The sequence below is a fragment of the Pyxicephalus adspersus genome, chromosome 3 (genome assembly GCF_032062135.1).
Source record: "Pyxicephalus adspersus chromosome 3, UCB_Pads_2.0, whole genome shotgun sequence".
In the NCBI taxonomy this organism is placed as follows: Eukaryota; Metazoa; Chordata; class Amphibia; order Anura; family Pyxicephalidae; genus Pyxicephalus; species Pyxicephalus adspersus.
The window spans coordinates 151,565,567-151,589,008 of NC_092860.1; the positions used below are offsets into that span (position 1 = coordinate 151,565,567).

Sequence of the window (23,442 nt, forward strand, 5' to 3'; positions counted from 1 at the left end):
TTTACACATTGGCCCAGGTCACTTGACTCTCCCCCTTCACTGCTACTACATAAAACTTTTATGTAGCTCGGAAGGACAAAAAGAGGGAATAATACAGAATGCCACTTGAGTTTTAGAGGTTTTGAAAGTATACACAAGAGACATAAAAATTGTAATGTAAATGTTACAGGTAAATATGCATGAAACAGGGTATATATACTGTTACATATTTTGAAAGTATACACAACAGACAAATATTGTAATGTAAATTTTACAGATAAATATCATGTATGAAACAGGTTATATGTACTGTGACATATTACTGTACTGCCCTGCTTGCAGTGTGGGACAATTCATAATCATAACTGTTATTTTATTACATTTTTACAATATCTCTTAGAATACGACAGTAAAACTAACCTGATTTTGGGCTTGTTTTACTTTTGCTTTGTCCCGATTTGCTTTTGGGTTTGGGCTGGGACTTCTCCACAGTATCCTGTTTGACCTCCGATTCTTCATCTTCTTCACCAATTTCATCAACAGTTAGAAATTGGTGTTCTATAGCTAGTGAATCTTCCTCCTCTTCATCTGCCTTCACCTCATCCAGGGTGAGAAGAGGCTGTTCCACATGGCTATCTTGGGCTGGCTCTTGGGGAGGGATATCTGGGGCTTCTACATTCTCCTTTATTTCTGGGGCTGGACTGCTGTTGTCCTCTTTGCTCTCCTTGGTAACCTGTGTAAACCAGATATCTGGATTCAAGGGCTCAGAATTGGGCACCGTTTCCTCATCTTTACTGCTGATCTCGTCGAGAGTCAAGAGCTGATCTTTGTCGGTGATGGCAGAAGTGCCACTCAGCATGGTAGATATGTTTGGCTCTTCATCATCACTAACCTGATCCAATGTCATTAGAACGCTTGGCTGTTGTGCAGCAGGTGGTGGGCCGTCTTTAGAATGGACTTCATCTACTGTCATTAGGGTTTGGACTTCATCTACTGTCATTAGGGTTTGGACTTCATCTACTGTCATTAGGGTTTGGACTTCATCTACTGTCATTAGGGTTTGGACTTCCCCATCTTGTAATCTTTCAGGGACAGGTGTGATATCTTCCTCATCCCCGACTTCATCCAAGGTGACAAAAGTGAGCTCTTGAGTGTCTCCACTTGCTTCTTTGGGTTTCTTGGCATCTAAGGCAGCTGGAGAACTTTCCATTCTCTTGCTTGCAGCAATCTCCTGAGACTTCTCTTCCTCCACTTCTTCTGGCTTCTGTTCATCTGCATGTTCCTCTACAATCTCATCCACTGTAACAAACTCATCCAGATTGAATGGGAAAGTACTGGCACTTTCCTAAAAAAAAAAAAAAAAATTTAAAAATGAATGCACACTTACATGAAATTTTAACTAATAGATGATGCATGCAGTGTGAAATGCAAATGATGTTTCAAGTATTTCTGACTCTGCATTTCAAGCAGAATTTAAGTTAAACTTTTAAGAATCCATGATCAGGCAGGCCAATATTGCAGAAAGAAGCAGATGATGTCCCTTCTGCAATAATCCCTCCTACTTAATCACTCCGGGTATCTGTCAAAATGTTGATCTGTGCATGCACAGCTTCAGCTTTGTTTGCCTGGTTTGAGCAAATACTTAAATTTTTTCGATAAGCTGGTTAGTCCAAGGCACACAGAAAATAATCAGCTGGGATTGAGAGGCACAATTCCATCATCCAGGCAGAACGGTGGCTCAGTGGTTAGCACTCTGGCTCTTGGCAGCACTGGATCCCAGGTTCAAATCTGCATGGAGATTGCATGTTCTCCCTGTGTTTGTGTGGGTTTCCTCCGGGTACTCCGGTTTCCTCCCACATTCCAAAAACATGCAGTTAGGTCAATAAGTTTTCCCTCAAATTGACCTTAGACTGTGCTAGTAGCATATGACTATGGGGGGGCATTAGACAGTGAGCCCCTATGAGGGACAGCGAGTGACATTATTATGAACTTTGTACAGCGCTGCCTAATATGTTGTCACTATAAAAAAAAACTGTTTAACAAATAATAATGAAGTAAATCCTTTAGGCACGTAATAAAAAATAGATTTACTTTAATTACACTTTAAAAATAAAAACATAAACCTAAGGACATGATGCAATAAAAGCTGCCAAGACACAAGTCTCACCTCCTTTGATTTTTGTCCCCGATTGCTTCGAGTGGAGCTTCGCACGTACCTTGACGATGAAGAGCTCTGCAAAAAGAAAGTCAAATATTAAATTTTAAATATAATATTAAATATAATTTAAGAAGCAGTCACATAAAGACATTTATGCAAGATTACATTGCCTGTATCAACTTGTCATTCAATTCTCAATTCCTAAAGTGCAGTGAATCAGGTTAGTTCAAGCCAACATGAAGTTTACTGCTCCCTGGCACCAACTGGTATCTTCCAACAAAATAACGGGGACACAACACACATTTATTACTGCAAGTCCAAGATATGTGGGCCAGGTCCTAAAGGAAATGTGTAGGGAGGCTCTCATTCTCTGCATGGATGATCAGGGGTTCCACACTATTACTAAGCAAGCATATGACAAGTGAAGAATCTGTGATTATTGTACTTGTGCCAGGGAAATGAATAAACACCAAAACTTTTTTTATACGATCAACAGCCATACAATCAACACTTCCAAAGGAAGAGTTCAGTAGTAGAACCCCACCTGTTGTCCCAAAATAGGTCTACCTAAAAAAAAAAAAAGCTCACTGGATAACATTGCCACTGCTAAATTTGTTAACATTTGACAATTATTGAAATAGACATAAAAAACAAAAAAAACACAATTCATTGTATACTCTAATCATATACATGTTACGTGGCTACAAAAATATATATAACACTTTATCTTGCTGCAATGAAATTCTGCTAAAAAGCACAAGATGGAGGCTGCCATTAGAATTTCATGCCAGACATGGAAAATGTTACAACAGATGCTACCAGATACCCTTGAAAACAAACTAAAACAATCTTCAAGAGATAATCCAGTAAAAGCAACAAAGAAATATTTGTGAAAGTCTTTTATTAGATAGGAGCAGGCAGCTGTCAGGTGAACCTAGATTAAGACAAAATATAAAGCAATTTGACCTCTGCACATGGATTTAGCACCAACTTGACCACTGTGCTGCACATGAGACCCCTCTGCATCTGCTGGTGCTTACATACACATAAAATGCAAGACAAACTTGCCAGGAAATACTTTTCAGTCTGATGAAATACTACAACCAACAACAGAGCATTTCTACCTCTCTACTCTTATGGCTATTTGTTTGCCTGGCATGTAATTCAGAAAAGTTACCATTGTGCAGCCCGTAATGGTTCACACTGCTGGGAGCACAATGTGGAGATCATTTATGACCTGCCTGGAGTTCTGCTTTACCTCACCAGTACCAATATAGGTGTACTGCTACTTTTTTGCTGTGGCTCTTACCAAGTAGGGACCAAAAAACCACAGTTGGTTTATATATAGGGACAAGTGTGAATTTCACCAGTGAAGCTGGGTGATCCAGCCAAACCTAGAATGGATTTCCTAAAAGTCATTTGCTATTTGTTTGTAAATGTTTCCAATCCTGTATCTAATCTATTTGAGGTATCCTGGATCACCCAGCTTCACTGATGAAAGCTTTTCTTCTCCAGCCTTGGAGAACTTTAATAAATAAATGTATCTGGTAAAGCCCAAGTAAACCTTATATGCTCTGCAAAGCCTACGTAGGTATTCTAGATCAAACATGGCTTCCTGGGTGAAGTAAAGAATAGCAGCCTTGTTTGCCGCCCACCATTAACAGTAAGGCATGCACCAATACTGTGGATATATAATATACCACCAATATCCATGGGTTAGCAACAAAGTCACTAATGACCATATTAATTTTGGTACATATACGTCATACTTTCCCTTACTGATATATGAATATTAATGTTAGCAAGGTTATATTGACTTCTGTCCTTTGAGCTGATCTCAGCTAATCGGTAAATATTTTGCTTGCCCCCTTTGGTCGTTTAGGAACCACTAGCTGGCTCACTATGGTAGTGGGCACCAGGAAGGTCACACAACAGTGGTTCTGTCTGACCACAAACTATAAAATGTGACAGCACAATATTGGTGTAGGTATGTATACCAATGGGCACGATTTATTAAAGCTTTTCAAGACTCCAAGAAGATTATGACGAGTGAACCTGGTTGATGCAGTTAATATAAAATGGATCTGGTCCAACAATGAAAACATTTGCCTACTAATACATACAAGGAAATCCATTCCAGGTTTGCTGAACCACCCAGGTTCTCCTTGATTGTCTATCTTCTCCAGTCCAGTCAAGAAAATCTTATTTTCCTTAAATTTGTAAAACTGTAGCTGCGTTGTTCTATTGCACATTTTTTTCTGACTAACAATTGTCATAGGAAGGTTCTGAAAATCCACATTGGAATGACATGAATTACTATTATTTACCTATCCATGTTTTATTTCAGGGCATTGCCATCTTCCTTTTTTCTTTACTTTTCAAAGATTAACATGGGCCATCTCTTAGATTGTAAACTCTTCAAGGCAGAGTCCTCTCCTCCTCCTGTGTCACTGTCTGTTTCTATCTGTCAGTTGCCACACCTATTTGATGTACAGCACCACATAATATGTTGGCGCTATATAAATAGCGTTTATTAATAATCTTGATTGGTCGTGCCGGGATGATGTAACTCATTTCCGACACGTGCAGGGGAAGCCAGGATTGCTGGGTTTCCTGGCAGCCAATTGCATGCACAGCTGAGCGGCAATAGGGCAGGAAAGAACAGTCGCCTGTCTTTCTGCAATAACCACCTCGCTAAATCTCCCGTATTAAAAGTGGGACTTTGGATTAAGTTTAATGGCAACAAAGACCCATTAATGAAACTTCTAAACTTGTGAGAATATGTGAAAGTACACAGTCATTTCCATTTAATGGCCATGAGACAGGACTGGATCAGATGAATACACGAATCATTCTCTTTGCATTGTAATTGGATGTGAAAAATTAATTATAATACCCAAAAAATTAGAAACACTGCTCAAGAATATGATAAAGATAAACTTACGCTATCCTTAGATTGGTCGCCCTTTCTGTTTAACCTGAAATCGTTCTCCCATGATCTGGAGTTGTATTTTGAGTCTCTGTGCTGAGTGCTGACACCTCGGTAACTACTTTTTGATTGGTATGACCCGGTGCTGGTTTTCGGATTACTGTACACATTCTCTGACGGGCTGGACCAGTTACTGCTTGATTTCGAGGTGCTGCTCTCTCTTCCTGAAGATGCCCAGGCTCCAGAAGACTTCTTTCTGTACTCTGGTGTTCCTAATGAGGACTTCTGATTATCCACTGTAAGCGTTACAGACAATTCACCTCGTTGAGGGTTATACTTTGCCGTCCTGGTCACAGATGATGTGTTTGTCACTGCTGCTTGTTCTGTGTCTTTGAACTCTTCACCAGCTTCTCTGACTGGCTTATCCACCTTTCTTCCATGTGAAGATTGCCTGTTCCTTTCTTGCCTCTGTCTAGATTTTTCCTCATAAGAATGGGCATTTTCTTTACTTCGTTTACTTCTCTCCCCCTTAAGACTATGAACAGATTCATATTTCGTTTCAAAAGTTGTGTTTGGAGCTTGACATGCTTCAACGCTTAACTCAGCGGCTGCGTCTGATGTTTCAACACCTAACCTGTTTCTTGCTTCCTCTGGCTTCCCCACAAAGACATTTTGAGAATCCACCGCAGAGGCGTTGTCCACAGGTTTTGGGCAGCCACCTGACATTTCCTTAGCAGATGTCTCCATATCATTGCTATCAGACTCTTCTGCTGTCAGCAGGTGTTCCATACTGACACTATTGATCACTGGTATTGCATTAAAGGTAGACCGACAATGGACCTCACACTCTTCCTCATCAGATTCAACAGAAACGAGAAAGTTTGAATCTTCTGTTACATATGGCTGAGGATCTGAACTATATTTAGGCTGCTCCACTACTGGCCAAGGCTGAATACAATAAGGGGCCTCTGGAGCCTCAGGCGCTTCTGCTGCTTCTTCATCATCGCCATCCTCCTCAACTTCTACTTTCACAAATGTGCCCGTGACTTTCACATTCCTCTTGGCGACGTGGGTATCAGGCAAAGGACGCTTCGCCAGTTGTCCGATTTCATCGGCTGGGGTGGCGTCTTCTTCATCCATGTTATAATCCGTCTCGGAGCTGGAAGGCGTTACACAAAATATTAAAACCCCCCTTCCATTCATTTCACTCAGACCAAGATGGCTATTGTGCTTGCATTGGTCTCTTTAAAGAGAGGTGCAAGTAAACGGGATAGCTGGGGCTAGCTGAAGACCTGAAAGTTATTTTAAGGGTTCCCCATATTAAAATGATTGAGAAAGACTGAAGTAGACGGTTAACAACTCCTTGTCAGAGTGAGCTGTCCTTGTTTTCATGGCAGATTATTTGAGGTACAAAGGGCCACTTTATAGATTTCCCAACTATACTCAAAAGCAAATTCAAACTCACCTTGTAGCTTTAGTTTTTGTCTTTGTTTGTTCCTAGAGGAAAGTAATAAAAAGAAAAATATGTTTCATTATATAAGTTCAACAGCACTAGTGTGATTTGCCTTTTTATCTACTACATTTAAAAAAAATATGAGTTATGGTAACAATGGATAGTCTACAATCAGAAATACCAAAGTGGTTCCAAACACATAGGATGGCATAAATATGTAGACAAGATCAGAGTCGGAGAAAGAAGGTCTCTTTAAAAACTTGTCATTCTTATCACATTTTTAACATTATATAAGGTGGCCCCTTTTACATAATAATAATAAAAAAAAAATATGATTTTTACCACAGTGGTAAAGACTGAAGGGTCCACAGCCTCCTGGGATACAGATTTCCAGAAGGCTGTGGGTTGCTCTTACTGTGCATGTTTTACCCGTTGATGAAAAAAAAGTGCTCATGCTAACGCATGTGCAGTGAGATCAGTACCATTTTTTCATTTAGAGGAAGACATGTCACCCAATCTCACGCCTGCACACTCTTTCCCCAAATCCCCAAGATCAAGTCAGTTTTATGTTAAACAAAAAGAGTTCTTACTTTTTGCTTTCTAGCCAGAGACAGGGTCACCCGCTTGCCATTTATTATAACTGGTAGGGTTTCACTGAACTTAACAGCAGCCTCCGTGAAGTTGGTTTCCAAGAAAGCCTAAAAGTGAGAAGGAAAAATCAATATTCGCCTTTTATTCAAACTTTCCTTTTTTTTAGATTAGGCCCCGAAGTAATGTTGCATTAGTTCTCTGCAACTGAACAGCTTTTGAAATACAAAACACATCCTCTCCTCCAAAAAAAAAAAAACAAAATCCATCAGGAAAAGCAACAATCAATCACTTTAGGAAACTACAGACACAGTTACAACCAGTAACTGCAGCTACCAAGGAGTGCTATACATGGGCGAGGGAAAACAATTGATAAAGTACATCCTGTGCTCAGACTGGGTAAAGGGAGTGCAGATAAGGAAAGTAAGGATCCGAGAGAGCCCTATAGTTCATTAAAATGTGCCAGTCACACAATGCACCCTTACAGGAACAAAGTTTACTAATATAGAGGTTTCTAAAGTGTCATATTCCAGTATTGTACCAGTGTTGCCATTTCAGGCCACGTGCCATTTTAGGTTCTGGCATTTGGTTTCTATTTCTTTAATATTATCTGTGCAGATTTTGCTAATTAAACTGAATGTATTTTATTTCTAAAAAGTCGTTTCCCTATATAGCATGGCACAAAAATAAAGAATACCACTACATTATTTTACAGGTTCCTTTGAAATAAACTTTAAAAATTCGAAAACATTTTTATTTATCGGACAAAATGTGCATTTTAATAGATGTTTAAAAAAAGCCTTTGGTGGCAAAGGAGTTATTTCCATAAATTTATATTTGTTGCAAATTGACTGCTTTCTTTTCAGTTCTAACCACACAAACTTTACCAGAAAATATATTACTTCACATGGACCAGAATAAAAGTAAAATATACTTTTTGTTGTGCATAGCAGTTTGCCATCACTCACCTCATTTTTAGATCGAACAATAAGGATGTCATGGACTTTTCCCAATGGCTGGACAGCTTTTATGATATCTTGATCTGTGTAGCCACTATCTGGGAGATTGGTAACATGAATTATCTTGCAAGAGGTGCTCTTGCTGATGAACTGCTTTTTAGAAGTGTTACTAGATAAAGGATTTCTCAGGCCACTGCTATTGGTGCCAGACTTAACAGAGCTGCTGCTACCAGGCTTCTGTGAAGAGCTGCTGTAGCTTGAAGAAATGCTGTTTTTTCCCTCTGTGCCACCGGGATTCTTTGTTGGAGTAGAACCACCGGATGGTTTCTTGCCTTTTACACTTGAATTTGAGGACTTTGGCGACAATTTCTTTGTGTCGCTTGAAGACCTTGTAGGCCTACCCTTCTCTCCACTTTTCAATTTACTCGCTTCAATAAAGCTCTGCACGGCAGCATCTACAGCTCCCTGGTCTGAAAGAAAAGACAGAAAGAATAAATATACAAACTAGCCTTTTCAGGTTACCTGAAGCTCATTTTTTAGAAAAGTCAGCTGTTTTACCAGGTGGAGTGCTGCTTTGGCCTCGCCCGTATCTTCTTGGAGATAATGAACGCCGGGGAGACCTAGGACTTTTATAAGGGCTACAAGAACTCCTTGGGCTGGGCCAAGAACGTCGCGGGCTTCGACTCCTAGACCTCCTGCCAGACCATGGACTACGAGAGCGTGACCTACGAGCCCTGTGTCTCGATCCAGACCTTCTGGCTCTACGAGGACTCCTGCTCTTGGATCTTGATCGCTTTGGGGTTGTCCCATCCTTTTTGCCTTCATTCCTGCTGTAAAAAGTGGCATGTTCTATCATTTGTTAACAGAACAAAAATGAAAATACGATTATCTAGGTTAGTTATATTTCCTGGACATAAACCAAACACTGGAAACAAGCACCTCACTATATTTTTCCTACTAGCACACATGCACCAGATTACAAACCTTTGCTGAGACCTAAACACTGTACTCGTAAAAGTGTAAAACACCTGTCCATATGGAAGATATGTACATATCTTGTAATAAACCAAATGTTTCCACAAGAACTTCAGAAAGAGGATTAGTCCACACGTATCTCTATTTAAAGCATAAACCTTAATAAATTGTGAGCAGGAAGGTTCTATGTTGCAGAAGGGACAGCTGCAATGCTGGGCTGGTACACTGAGCTGTGCATTTAGGGCCACGTGGTAATAATAAAGATTGCAAACAGGCAGGTATTTTTATTTTATGGTAGAGAAGACATAATCTCTTCAATCAGGATAGTTAAAAACAATAAAAACCACTTACCTGGTCCCATCGGAGTCCTCCTCGTCCTGTGCCTTCCCGGTGACATCGGTGCACGTGTCATTGCGTGTGGGAGGCGCGGCAGGAAATCCAAATTATTTTGTATTGAATTCAATACAAAATAATTATAATATATATATATATATATATATATATATATATATATATAATAGCATTATTTACATATATTAAGTTATGCCTAAGAATTAAAGACCTAAGAAACGTAAAAATAAATTTCCATGCAAAACAATGTACTGCTTTGAGTGTAAAAATACTGACATAATTAGACTGTCAGGGAAGTTAAGTAAAATTCTACTTTCAAACCAAGACAGATGTAGTGAAGCCATACGTACCTTAACGTGTGAACCTGGGGGTTCCAATCAGGGTATCTTTAAAAAAAAAAAAAAAAAAAAAAAATTAAACATAAGTCAAATAACTTTAGGAATAGTAATATAATTTACAGACCTAAGAAAATATTTATAGGAACATGTGAAGGGATAAAAGGTGTATTGGGATTCTTAACATTACAGCAGTGTTATTAGTACTGAGGTACATTGTAGCAGAGACCACAAAGCCTAGGTTTTTACCCACCCAAGAACTATTTTCTTCAGATATTTCAAACTATTGCTATATGTATTCAGGTTAATCCTTGACAATAGCTTAGCTAAAAAATTGTGGACAGATTTTGAAACCATAGCATGAGGTGGTATGTTTATATTCTCACTAATCGTACTTTAGCCCATTTCAGACTTGAGATCAACCACAGCATTGTAACTCATTCTTAACCGCACTAGAAAAATCGCTCCCATTTACCTGTATGGGAGACACTGGGAACAACTTAGTGCATGCAGTTGCATTCACTTGCAGGAGATTGCAGTGAGGTACCTTGAGTTCATGAAGCTTCTGGCTGCTTTCTTCCTTTGAAGGACAACGCAATACATGCAAATGCGGTGCGGTTCCCTGCTCCAGGGAGCATAGCAGTAGTTTGCTATACACAAAGGAGCGACTTACCATGCAGTATGCAAGGCATATGGGCAAGAAGTATCGATCCAATGCTACAGATGAGCTCTGACATATCAAAAAATTGCTTTTTTGGGAGCCATTTAAAAAAAAATGTGAATGCCCGAGATAAAGTCATGCATTAAAGAGTTGAATGTCCTTACTGTTGACGCAACTTCCGGCAGCTATCAATGTGGATTGTGTTATTCTGGTGCTTAATCCAATCCTATCAAACAGAGGGAGGGGGAAGTAGAAAATTATTATTTATAAAAACAGAAGTACAAACATGTCAGTGCAGATAACCTCTGAGCATATTATTACATGAGGAAAAGTTCCTAAAACAATTCCATGACGATATTATATGCAGTGAAACACTGACCGATTTCCATGTGGAGAGTGTCTAGAATTCACGCCCCTTTTCCCTTTCTTTTGGCCCTCTTTACATTCCTAAAATTTATTATTATGATTATGCCTGGATGATCATAAACGGTTACCAGTGTAAAGAAATAAAAATGTGCACAAATTTCCAAATGAAACCATAAAAAAAATCTTCAACAGCTCAATTCTGTGTGTGAGTGTGCAATAAGGGAAAGGGAAACGCTTTCTACAAATTGTTTTTAAAAGAGAGCCCATACAGAACCCAGACTTATAATTTACCATAAAATATACAATAAAAATCACCTAGCCAAAATTAAACAATTTTTAAATAATCAAAATTTATAAGAAAACAGATTCACAAGATGAGTGATGATTCCGAGGTTCATGATTTCAAAGCTTCCATGCATTGTGTCCCATCTGTTGGATCACAGGAAGACTTGCCTCGCAGGATCATGTAGGATGCTCTGCATCTGCTCCTTCTCCTCGGTAGTCTTTATTTCTTTTCACCCCAATGATGGCGTCGATTAATGTATGTCTTTTACTCACCTCCCTATAATCTAAGCAGCTGTATAGCAAGCTAGCCAAGGTTTCAGGATTGGAACTTTCTTTTCAGATGTGTAAAAACTGTAAAGATTACTGCAACCCATGAGCAACAATCAGCACAGCCCCTTACATGTCAGCACCCCATTTACCTAAAGCATAAGTCTGAAATAATTATATTTCACCTTTTTTGGTTCCTAGCCCCCACCCCCATACATTGCAAACCTTATATTGCACCCTGAGCTTGTTTATTCAAAGCAGACAGACAGTGGTAGGGAATGAGGCTTGCAAGGAGCTACCGATAGCATCCTAAAAAAAATGTGGTGGCATGCAGAGTATGCATGATTGAAAGAAAAGAAATCCAATGATTTCCAATATCCAAATCTAATTAAAGGATGGGGGCAGTAGGAGTTTAGTTATCCTGCAACCAGGAAATATCAGCTCTGACCGCCAGCTTTAATTCATATTGTGAGCAATCACATTACAGGAGAGGAGTGCTACAACCGTGCAAGACGGAAGTTCACAAATAGTGTGAATCATTTTCATAGGGAAAACAATTTACACTGGAGAGTTTTGTCCCAAAAGCTTGAAGGAAACCTCCATTTTCTATATTATACTATATAAGAGACCAGACGAATTTACAGCCTTTCCTTTTCTAGAAGTAAAAGCAAATTTTTAACCAGAGACATTTGTCACTCACAGGCAGGATTGGGAACAAAACATATGTGGTTATGTCAATATATGATCTAATGACTCCTTGGCAAGTGATTTTTAGTAAGGGCTCCTTTATTAGAGTTTATCAATGTAGACTGAAGTAGTGAAATTGCAAGCTGTAAGAACTACAAATGTATGACACACAACTTGTGTTTTAAAAGTTCTTGTTGTACGTGAACATAGAAAAATCAGATCTTGTTGATATGCCAAATAGACCACACAATGGCATTGTACAACCACATAGGAACTACAGAAAAGTTTGGATTTGAAAGTCAAATATGAGAATTAGGAATATCTGGTTTACATCTCTAGAACCCCAGGCTTCCGTTACCAAATAATGCTGCAGCTTTTGGTGAATAATGTTTCACAAAGCAGTATTTCATGGGAATACCTAACAAGACATGCATACACTGAATTGGAAACACAAACGAACATGAAAAGACTCACCTTTAAGTGTCTACATTCTAAGTTACACAGAGAACAGGTATGAGGAAATATCCGTGGAGAGGCGGCAAAATAATCATTCATCATGGAAGGCGTGGGCATACGCTTCTTCATTTGGGCTCCCTCTTGAGACAAAGCTAGAACCCTGTTCCCTTTCCCGGTAGGCGTAGTCGCTTCAACAGGTGGCGGGTAGTTAACATGGCTGACCACAGTTCCGACTGGAGATGCAGCAGAATCAGGCTGGATAGTGATCACAGTACTCTTGGTGTTATCATTAAACTGATATTTGCTTGAATGTCCATAGTCAATAACTTTACTTGGTAGCACGTCACTTCCTGATCGTCTTCCTCCTCCACCAACTTGATTGTGCGTGGCTCCGTTGTTGTTATTTTTACGGAGTCGGATGTCTTTCAGAATGTTTGGCAGGTTTTTTGGTGTCAACTGGTTGTCGGGATAGCGACTGAGCTCTTCTAGATCTTCATTTGATAACCCAAAGACTTCCAGTATGCTTGAAGCATTTTCATTTGTATACAGATTCTGGGCATTTGACATCTGATTCAGCGATAAAGATGGACCCGGTTTTATTCCCATATCCTGATTTAAGTTTCCAAACATACCAAGAGAGTTTAATGGTTTCTTCTCCAATAAATGGGGTTCCTGTAGAGATGTTTTTGCATCCCCTCTTAAATGATCAGAAGAATGTGGTAACCCACGGTTCACCATAGACATTTCTTGATTCTGCAGGTGCATTCTGGGTTGTGCTGGAATCATAGGGCCACTGGGAGAAGAAAAATGCTGTGGCAATGCTTGAGGACCCATGTGGCTTTCAGGTGGTCCGAGTGGCAGGTTTTTCATTCCCATCGGCTCAGAGTTTCCTCCAAGGAATGACCCAGGACTGTCCATTGGCCTCATGCCAAACCCTTGGCTTTTTACTTCAGACTGAAAACCCATCCCTCCTTGATTCATGCCAGAAGGCCCCATTCTGTACACATTTAGCCCAGGTTGATTCAGATTGGCAGTACCCGCATTCGGATCCATACCTGGGTGACCCATGCTGTTCATGCCAGTGTTCAAGTTTGACTGATTCATGCCTGAAAGGTTCACGTTTGGTTGGTTCATACCAGACATGCCCATGCCACTCATGTTCATGCCAGACATATTAATACCCGACATATTTATTCCGAGATGATTAAGTCCAGGCTGGTTCATTTGTGGGGGTCCCATTGGTCTCTGACCGGGGAGTCCACCTTTTGCGTTGAACATGGCTTGAGCAGTGCTAATTTTCAACAAAGCTTGATTGAGCAAAGAATAAATAGGAGGGGTACTGTTTGAAGTGACCGACTTCAACTACTGGAGAGCCAACTCAGTCTTAATGTGGGCAAGCTGTAAATGAGGATGGCTCAATAGGATGGGGCTAGAAATGCCAATGTTCAAGGTATTCACAACTGGTGGGCAATTTTCCAAGAACACAAAGCTGAAATTTAAAAACACAGATATTAGATATGGAATCCACTACAACTGTTATACAGTGGGTACAACCAGAGATGGAAATATTGCAAGGAATAATAGCCCATATGCAACACTCGCTGTAAACAGAATGAATAAACCTATCAACTGGCGAAAGCCTAAACCATGGAGTAATATTGGGTACATTGGGCACAAAATTCTCTGGAATAAACCTCTCCAAGGCTGACCCTCGGAATCAGGCTATGCCAAAACCCAAATCGCATTCTACTGATAAATAAAAAAAAGTTCAAAACAGTCTTTATTTTTAGTGGGTTATATATAATCAGCATATTAAACAAGTACAGTAATACACCGAAAATTTGCTCTTCTAAATCTGCGGCTTCACAAGCTCACATATTTTTTCCTTGGAACCTAACACTTAAAACTCGAGACTAAACTGTATCCAATTTAGGAAAAAAAGGCAGAAGAAAAACAATTTTTTAAGTTGTTAAAAGAGAATGGATCATTACTGAAAGTATGGTAATGTTATTTCTAACAAGAGTTCAGCGTCTCCAAGAAGATGCGAGTGGCCATAAGGTAGTGTCCAAAATTCGCACATTTTTAAAATTTGCGGGGCTGTGGAGGAACGTAATTCCTGTAAATTTCGGGGTATTACTGTAATTGTAAGTAAATGTTTAATACTCAGCATCGAGTTAACATCATTAAATGCTGCATTCTTTCCTTATTTAGTTTTATTTTATGTTCTTATCACACATCCATATCATGTCCAGCAGACAGTGTTGCATTTTGTTTTTTCTGTCCATTTCCCCCCACAAATATTAAGGACAATTTCTAAGTAGAGACAATTAACCTAACTGCATGTTTTTTGAGGTGTGGGAGAAACCCACAACAACACAGAGAACATGCAAACTCCTTGCTGATTGGTAGGTAAAATGAGTGGAACGCTTTAACACCACCAATAAATAAAGTCTAGAAAATGGATCTGTGCGTGACTAAAGGCAAGAGAAAAAGTAAACATTTTTTGTTCCTTATACCTTGACTTTAGAGTTATATTCCAGGGGGAAAATTAGGTTGGTTACATTACAAACTGCAGCTTAAACAGTAAAGCTTAACTCCAGACAAACAGTTGAACGACATTCAGAGAATGTTTGCATGTACCAAATAAAATTAATCTAGGAGTGGTTATTCCTAGGCACACTGCCTGGTAAATGTACCAGTATAGACGTACAATAATACCTAAATATTGAAGTAAAAGGATCCTTAAATGCATACATAGAACAGATTATTGGTAATGAACAGGTCATACAGAACACACGGAAACTGTGCCAATATAAATAGGGCTATTCAATTCACTTTCTATTAATGTTTCAAAAACAATGTACAAAACAAAATGTCTTAACAGGTATTTCAAGTAGGACTACAGCGTCCCAACAAATATTCCACACCATGTAATTTATTTTACATGGTATAAAAGCTTTTCTGTACACTGAAGTAGGCATAGAAAAAGTGAATAAGGAATGTCTTTTTAAACATTGATATAATTAGACTTGAGATAAGATGGAGCAAAGTTATAAGATAACTCTGGAGAAGTAGGAAAGTAATAGGACAACTTTGGAGAAGTAACACCACAAGATCATGATTAGATTTCCTCCCTCCTATTGTGATATTTCCCACAACTCCTAGACTGTAAGCTCTTTTGGGCAGGGTTCTCTCCTCCCCGTGTCACTGTCTGTATCTGTTTGTTATTAGCAATTAATATTTAATTGTACAGTGCTGCGTAATACTTTTGCGCTATATAAATCCTGTTTAATAATAATAATAATTAGATATTCTCAGATCATTCCCAATTAGATAATTTTACACAGTGTAGTAAAAAAAACACAGGTCCCCAATATCTAGTAGAATCATTACCATTACTACTATTATAATAAGAAATTTGGTGAACTGCAACATCTCTGTCAATCAAATTTTCATTGCTTAAAGCAGAATTCCAGTCTAAAACATGATACAAATAAGTGTCAGCCTGCCATATTTATTTGTTCTGCCAATAGATTTCCCCAGTCTGGTGGTATTATTTAACCCACCTCTTTTGAGAGCAGGTCATCCTGATCTAACCCTGGAGGGTAGGTTAGTGACTGAACATTAGCTCTAACATGTTAATAACAGCCAACCATTATTCTAGCAACATCAGAAAGCAATACACTACCGGTAGGTGTGTGACAGACAACTGTAAATACAGCTCTTCTATGACACAGATTTGAAACTACACATTTTTTTATCGGACAGGTAATTCCTACTGTAGAATCTAGTAAATATATAATTAAAAAACACTTAAATTACGAATACAAAGTTAGGATGTCATTCCATTGCTGGGCTATTACCACTCTGGAAAAGAACCCGACAATGCCATGTAATCTCATATTAATGCTGCAATACCACTAAGTAGGTATTTAAACATAGCTTGCATTAGCAAGTTGTAAACACAGCAAGAACTGTAAAATATACAAATATAACCAACGTCATAGCTTTCAGAGCCGGATTCTTGGGTTCATTTTAACCTTCCAGTCAAGACTGATAAACAAGCACAATGTGTGGAGGGATTATTTGAATTGTACAAAAACAGGACTACAATCCAGTCATTGAGGTCTCCTCACATACTGTGAAAAGGAAACCTGTAATATTTAGCGCTGGTCGAAACACATCATGGTGACAACAAGCACCAAACTTCCCGCAAGAAATATACAAGCTGTCATTCCTGTCCACCTGCTGCCAGGATGTTTCTGGCTTTGATAAATTGAGACATTGATGTGAGCGATAGCTTGCAGCAAGTACTATTAGCGCACATGGACATCTGATTTTCCTAAAAAGTACTGAAAACTATGTATCAGCAAGATAGAATCCTGTAATTTTAGAAGCCAGCAACCTAAACAGGTCTGATTGTACAATACAGGCAGTGTATAGAATCCTCCACAGAAATTCATTCCACTTCACTGTGAATGCATATTGTGATATTTATGCATGCCTCAATCTGTTTTATCTTTTTAGTTCATTAGAAAATAAGCAGTGAATGGCTGTACAAAGAAATCAAAATGCTGCACGTCTCATCTGCAGAAATGTGAAGCTTAAATAATATTGTTTACTGGCCAGTCCAGTTTATTACAAAGGCAAGTTTTCAGGACCCCCAAATCATATTACGTTTTACAAATTGCCCAAAAAAAAGACCTGAAACTCCAGTACGAATAATGCTGTTGATTTTTTTCTGTGTTCTCTCGTAGAATATATATTTGTGACATCCATAATGATAGACAGCTACATGGCATTCAGAAGCAGGTGGATGGATATCTTGGGAAATTACCGTATCTGCATTCTATTTCCAGCTACAATACTTCTCCAGCCCAAGGTGTTACACCTGCAGCACGCCCTTCATTCTTCAACCCCAGATAATAAAATGCAATGCTTTGTTTTCTTTTCAGAAATCACAACTGGTAAAGACCATAATTCATCATTTAGAGCTTGTTAAATAATAGTTACTACTGGAGTGCAAATGTCATTTCACGTAGTTTCTTTCTTTTTTTTTTTTTTTTTTACTGCATTTGACAAACTTGATATTCAAGACATTGCACAGCTGAGTGGGAAATACAACCGTAAGGTTTTCTGTTGAGTTACAAATAAAAGTTGTTGAGAACAATTAAAGCAAATAGGATAATGCTGTCTCGTCTATATGTGATTTATAGAATTGGCTTAGATATTTATGACAATCAAGAATCGCACACTCCATCATTTATATGTACATAATGTGCGTGTGGTGAAAACACAGCAAGCAATGTGTTATTCAATGCCCCAAGGATTTTTTGTTTTCACATTTTGAGGCAATGAAAACAAAACTTTTTCCGGCACCCACCAACACAGTTGTTTTGTAAATTCAAGTGTTAGAACACAAGGTAAGTTGCTTTGTATTTGACTTTGACATTGAAGAATCCCAGAATATGCAACTCTGCGAAACAGTATTTCATATATGAAAAATTCTGGATGATGCATGAATTATGTTTTCTACATGTGCTGAATTCTAAGGATGATGCATTGATTATATATGATGGTAAATGCCACATATCTTACAGGTTTTCTTTTTGTTTGCATTGCATTACCTTGACAAGCAATGAGTGTCTAGATATGAAGATGGCATCTTTCATACCCAGTATTATCACTTATGATTTAACATAGACTGAAATAAAGATAAACACTCGGTTATACAGGGGCACATAAAGAAACAAGAGTGAAATGCTTGTCATGTATAAAGCAGAAACTGTCTGTGAATAAATTTTAGACTTCCAAGCCCTATAATCAAACCTGAGGATTTTTAACATTGCTACAAAACTGCAAAAACATAAATCAAAAAAAAAAAAAAAAAAAATACATGGAGACAAAAAGATCTTAAAGACAATGACAAAAAGTAATCATAAAAATGACAAGGGAAGTATATACAGGCAGCATTAGCAAGTTTTGCTACAATGAAAGGTTTTATATTTATCAGCTCTGTAATAATTGGTTTGATACATGTATATTTACTCCTAATTGCCACATCTGGGTAAATGTGGAGACAATAGTCAATTGGGTAAATGTGCAAAAAGTTCTTGAAATTACCCTTTAGGGCCAACAGTCAACGATTCAATACAACACATCATTGCAGAGCTGGCCATTCTGCCTTCTCCTACACAATAATTGATGCAAGAATACCCTTAAAGTGTACTATGGATATTCTATTTTTCCTGTTTGCATAACAAGGAATTTTGGGAATTATTAGAACTTCCATTCTGGGAATGGAGTTGTCTAAATTTAGGCTACATACACACATTAGATTTTCATTGCTGGAAACAATCTTTCATGTTTCCTGTGACAGATGACTGAGCCAGTATTGTACATACAGCACACTTTCTGTTCTTTAGAGAGGGAAGGATGAGCTCTCCTCCATTGTCTTGCATAGCGATTGTTGCAGATTGTCATTCATGGATGTTCCGTGAGGTATCTATGAATTCCATCAAGTGAATGTTGTACACGTCAGATTCTCGCCTGAAACAAGCTCTACCGGTGGTCTCAAGCGATGATTTTCTGAGATTGCTGATTCTACCTCTTCCTCACAATATCCAAAAATCAAGAAAAAAAACATTTTTAGTTGGCCATAATATAGGATTCTCATTAGGATTGCGCTTGAGCTACACATGTGCATCTTCAGCTTTGGTCAGCAGGACACTCAGCAATCCTGGCTAGGAATGAAAGAACTCCCATGTGCCTGCGCATCATCTAAGCTAAGAAAGAAGGCCAAAAATCATCTCCAAGATTTCTTTACCTCCTATTTAACACTTAATTAGTAGGAAAAGTCCCAATTTAAAAGACAAAATCTTCACAATTTCTCTACCTAATGTCCAGCAGTGAATTCACAGTTTCCCTGCACCCTATTCCAATAAACATATCTTCATAACCCTTATCCCTACAAGTAACCTTGTCCTTTCACAACTACACAAACATCTGATCTACTAATGTTACATCTAGAGTGCTGGTTTACTGTTACAAGGGTCAAAGTACAGCTAGGCACTTACTGGTACAAAGTGGAAAGATTTCACATTAGGAAATTGTTTCTGGAGCCCATGTAAAACACACAAGAATGGAGTGATGTGATAAGAAACATGAAGTGACACACTCCACCTTCCAGAAACCTATAACTAGCTCAGGGGTGGGCAAACTTTTTTATTCAGGGGCCACAATCTGAAATAAAATTTGACAGAGAGGCAGGGCCGATGGGAGTGGGCGGGGTTATATCATCATGACGCCCACTCTCCCATCGCAGGCTAAGGTCCGGGGGACATGAGCCGCAACCCACCCGAAGGGCCAGAGAAACATCCCTATTGGGCCGTATGTGGCCCGCGGGACATAGTTTGCCTATGCCTGAACTAGCTCCTGTCTTCCACATTGCTATCAGGGGAAGAATATTAACACATCATGACAAGAGATGCAAACTATTATTCCTGGGATCTCGACCTTCAAACATCCGACACCCAGGTCAGTTCTCAAAACTTTTTGTGTTTGACATACTTTAGAACAGAGTTCTTCAGGGGTTTCTGGGGGTTCAATGAGCAGTTTGTGCCTCAGGTCAGTTTAGCTGACACTAATAATCTTTTTGGCTATCAATAAAAGTGACATTCTTCTTATTCTAATCAACACAGTAATGTACTGTGAGCTGTGGATTTAATAACTATAGGGTTACCCCTGGTTAAAAGTTTGAGAAAGGCTGGTTTGGACCCGAGCTTGGCAGTAAATTTGAAAGATGACAAACTGTTACTTATTAGTACATCAGTACCTCAAATGCAAGTGACTGACACCTACCCCAAAAATCAGACCCACTTATCGCACCCTCCAACTGTGGTTGATGGCCTGTGATGATGCCTGTGTAGTTTACTTTTGGGGGGGTTTACAATATCTTTTTCATAAGCCTTGAAACTTCTTAGAAGACCAGCTTACGTGGGTACATTCCATTTAACAGTAAAAACTGGAAGCACAGGTATCCAAAAAGCTGGGGCTCTTTCTTGATAGAACGCAGGAGCTATGAGTCCACAAACTTCTGATCTGCTTTGCACTGCCATCAATGCATTTTTCTCCTTTTTAATGTCAAAAATCTATCCTTCCTGGTGCTTGGGCTGGCACAGCTTCTTTTTCTTGAAGTGTCAGTTAGGTGTTTTGGGACCGTGACACTGGAAATATCAACTTTAGTGAAGGTGACAATGAGAAATCTCTGACGTGCTCTTCTCAGAGGAACTCTGTTGATAACAAGAGGACCTGTGACCAGCAGGAGACCAGACTGAAGCTATTTCAGGAACACGCTTGCCCGTGTTGTCCATTAAGGAGGATTAGCACAGTTCCACAAGTGATAGGGGGAACGCAGATTGCGCTTGTGCTGGCTAAATGGTTGCTTTCCACGGCTCAACAGTTTGCATGGAACATGTTCAGAGGGATAACATGGCATCTTGCGAACCACACGACTGCCACCATTTTCATCACCACCAATTATTTTGGTTACTGTAACTGGGGCCTTGGTTTTCTTCTTCTCAATCTGTCTCTGGGGGCTTCTACTTGTGCTTATACAAAGCTTTCCTTGCAAACATGACAGATCAAGAATATTTCCCAATTCTGCGAACCAACACTGCGTTGCGGCTGCCATGATGCCTCCTGACCTTCTTACCAACCTGCCATCTTGGCTGAAAGGGAAAAAAGCGCCTGCGTAGTTCTGATGCCAACACCATTTGGTAGAGCTGGCTGCAAGACTATAACGATGGTTTTAGGTCACTATAAAGATGGTATTCTAACCATCTCTATACGGAGCATTTTCTACACCTCCATTGACCACCAAAAATGTATTTTTGTATGGGTGTCCCAAGACCTGAAAATTATTTTAAGGGTTCCTCAAAAATAAAAAGGTTGAGAATGACTGATCTACATGGCTGGGAAGAACTAGTACACCATAATAATTTCCATGGATGGTCAGCAGGCTATATTACATAATCCAGATGGGTGAAATGTATTGATTAGTATGTTGTGTGTAAGTGTTTAGTATGTCTTGTGTTGTGTAATGCTTTACCAATCATTTCCACATCTTTAATGGAAAAGCCTAAATGATCACACCTGGTAGTAAATAACATGCACTCCTCTTGATGTGGACTAACCCTGCCCTATATAGATGAATGTACCGTACAAACAGTGATGAGCGGTATCCTTCCTGTGTTTGGTATCCTCCCAGTATCCGGCTCCACACTCCACCCTACTCATGCGTAGAACTGCACATTATTTTTTACCATAACTTTTGTGTTGCCGGGAGGATTCTGCAGCCACTGATGGGGTCTAAATAGCTTGTAGCTCGGTCACGGAGCGCTTGATATTTTGTAGGATTTGGAGGCAGTGACTCCAATACAGCAGGTGGTGACCCCGGTATACAAGCACCTTGCAGCCACACCGAGAAGTATTCTAAGCACCCACACAAGCAAATCTGAATTTGATAGAGAATACAATCACAATAATTGCTGCTACAAATTTGGCCCGGGCCGTGTTACACAAGCACTTTTATATCAATTGCTGCTCTGGACTGTGAACCCCAGCATTGTCATTGCTGGATCTGCGGCCTACAATAGAGATTTGTAGCCAGAACCACAAAAATGCATTATAAGTGATGGTGGCTGGGGACATGGATGTAAAGTCTGCTAAAAGGAAAAAAAAACTTAAGACTCCACAGATCTATCATTCATATGAAGGGAAAAAAGAATCAGCATGAAAATATTGCCCTTGCATCATGAAGTATGACCTAACTCCTTTATAGGGGGTAAATATTGTATAGGATAGACTGATACTTCAATGTGTCAAAATCACGCCCCCTAGCGGTGGATATCGTACCTTGAGAGTATGCAAAACTAACCAACCACAGCATGGTGTAAATACCCCCATGGGGTGCACATAGATCCTGCATTATGGCAGCTGGTATTATTTACCCCACAAGTACACAATACCCCCTTGGGTGTAGGTCCTGCAATGGATATGATAGAGCAGAGCTGCCCACCAGGAAAGGATGATAAAGCACCTTCTCAACTATGAGCTATACTGCCCCCTGGTGATGGACAATAAATACTAATGGCTGAGATGCTGGCGGGTGTTATATTGCTCTGTGTGGGGACAGAAAAAAAGTGACAAGGGTGATATTTCCCACACAGGTGTACTCACAGACCAATCATAGATATCCACGAGACGTCATGTTTTACCCCAGGAAGGAAGTCTGCCCCCTAATGGTGGGTGATGTATACCCACACCGACACAGAAATCTCTCCATCACACACCACCTCAAGGTGAGGAGCAGAGACCCCCTCTTCCCCCCCAACATGGCGGCACTGGAGGTGAGGCCTCTCCGTGTCACACTTCCCTCTTTCTCCTCAGGCGCTGCCAGCCATCTTCCCTCATGCGCAGCACCGTGTAATGTGGCGGTAGATTAGATTACCTGAGCCCTCTCTTTGTCCTGCTTCCTCCCCTGCTCCTCCGCACTGTATACCGGTCCCGGTTGCTCTTCTCGCCTTCACCGAATAACGAAAAATCTCCTCACAACCGAGCTGCCGATACCACCGCCGCGGCCTTCTCTCACCTGCAGCGTGCGCGTTCACGTACCCCTCGCTATGTCCGACGTGCGCGCTCCTGATTCAAATCAGCGTACGTGCGCGCTAGTTCAGAACCCGCCTAAAGTGGGCGCGCGTGCATGTAATCACTAGAGCTCTGGGCTTCCATCTTACCTTATGTGAGCCTGAGGTGACTGGGAAACGGCTACAGGGAAGTAATAGGAGGCACTCTGGCATTCATGTACCCTAGACTGCCATCACATAGGATGTTAGTAATCAGATTTGTTACATTTACCTCATCTCTCCGTCATAATCATCCATCATTCCGCCACTACGTTATTATTTTATTATTATTATTATTATTAATAATA

The 23,442-nt window shown here is 39.7% G+C and overlaps 1 protein-coding gene and 1 pseudogene across 2 annotated transcripts in view; both read right to left on the minus strand.

The window, feature by feature from the left end:
• LOC140327317 (uncharacterized) overlaps window positions 1-23,127 on the minus strand; it is a 30,343-nt gene extending 7,216 nt beyond the window's left edge. The window contains exons 1-11 of one of the 2 annotated variants that reach the window (XM_072406684.1): window positions 22,960-23,127; window positions 12,468-13,938; window positions 10,553-10,614; window positions 9,743-9,778; window positions 8,625-8,893; window positions 8,076-8,536; window positions 7,110-7,217; window positions 6,532-6,563; window positions 5,082-6,225; window positions 2,147-2,212; window positions 400-1,324 (exon numbers count right to left, since the gene is read on the minus strand). In XM_072406684.1, coding sequence (XP_072262785.1) covers window positions 400-1,324; window positions 2,147-2,212; window positions 5,082-6,225; window positions 6,532-6,563; window positions 7,110-7,217; window positions 8,076-8,536; window positions 8,625-8,893; window positions 9,743-9,778; window positions 10,553-10,614; window positions 12,468-13,727 — 4,363 coding nt within the window. In that variant the 5' untranslated portion in view covers window positions 13,728-13,938; window positions 22,960-23,127. Of the gene's footprint in view, window positions 1-399; window positions 1,325-2,146; window positions 2,213-5,081; window positions 6,226-6,531; window positions 6,564-7,109; window positions 7,218-8,075; window positions 8,537-8,624; window positions 8,897-9,742; window positions 9,779-10,552; window positions 10,615-12,467; window positions 13,939-22,959 lie in introns of both variants that reach the window. The other variant, XM_072406683.1, reaches the window with a different exon arrangement.
• Window positions 20,080-22,937, minus strand: LOC140327318 (large ribosomal subunit protein eL6 pseudogene; annotated as a pseudogene).
• Window positions 23,128-23,442: the final 315 nt, after the last annotated feature.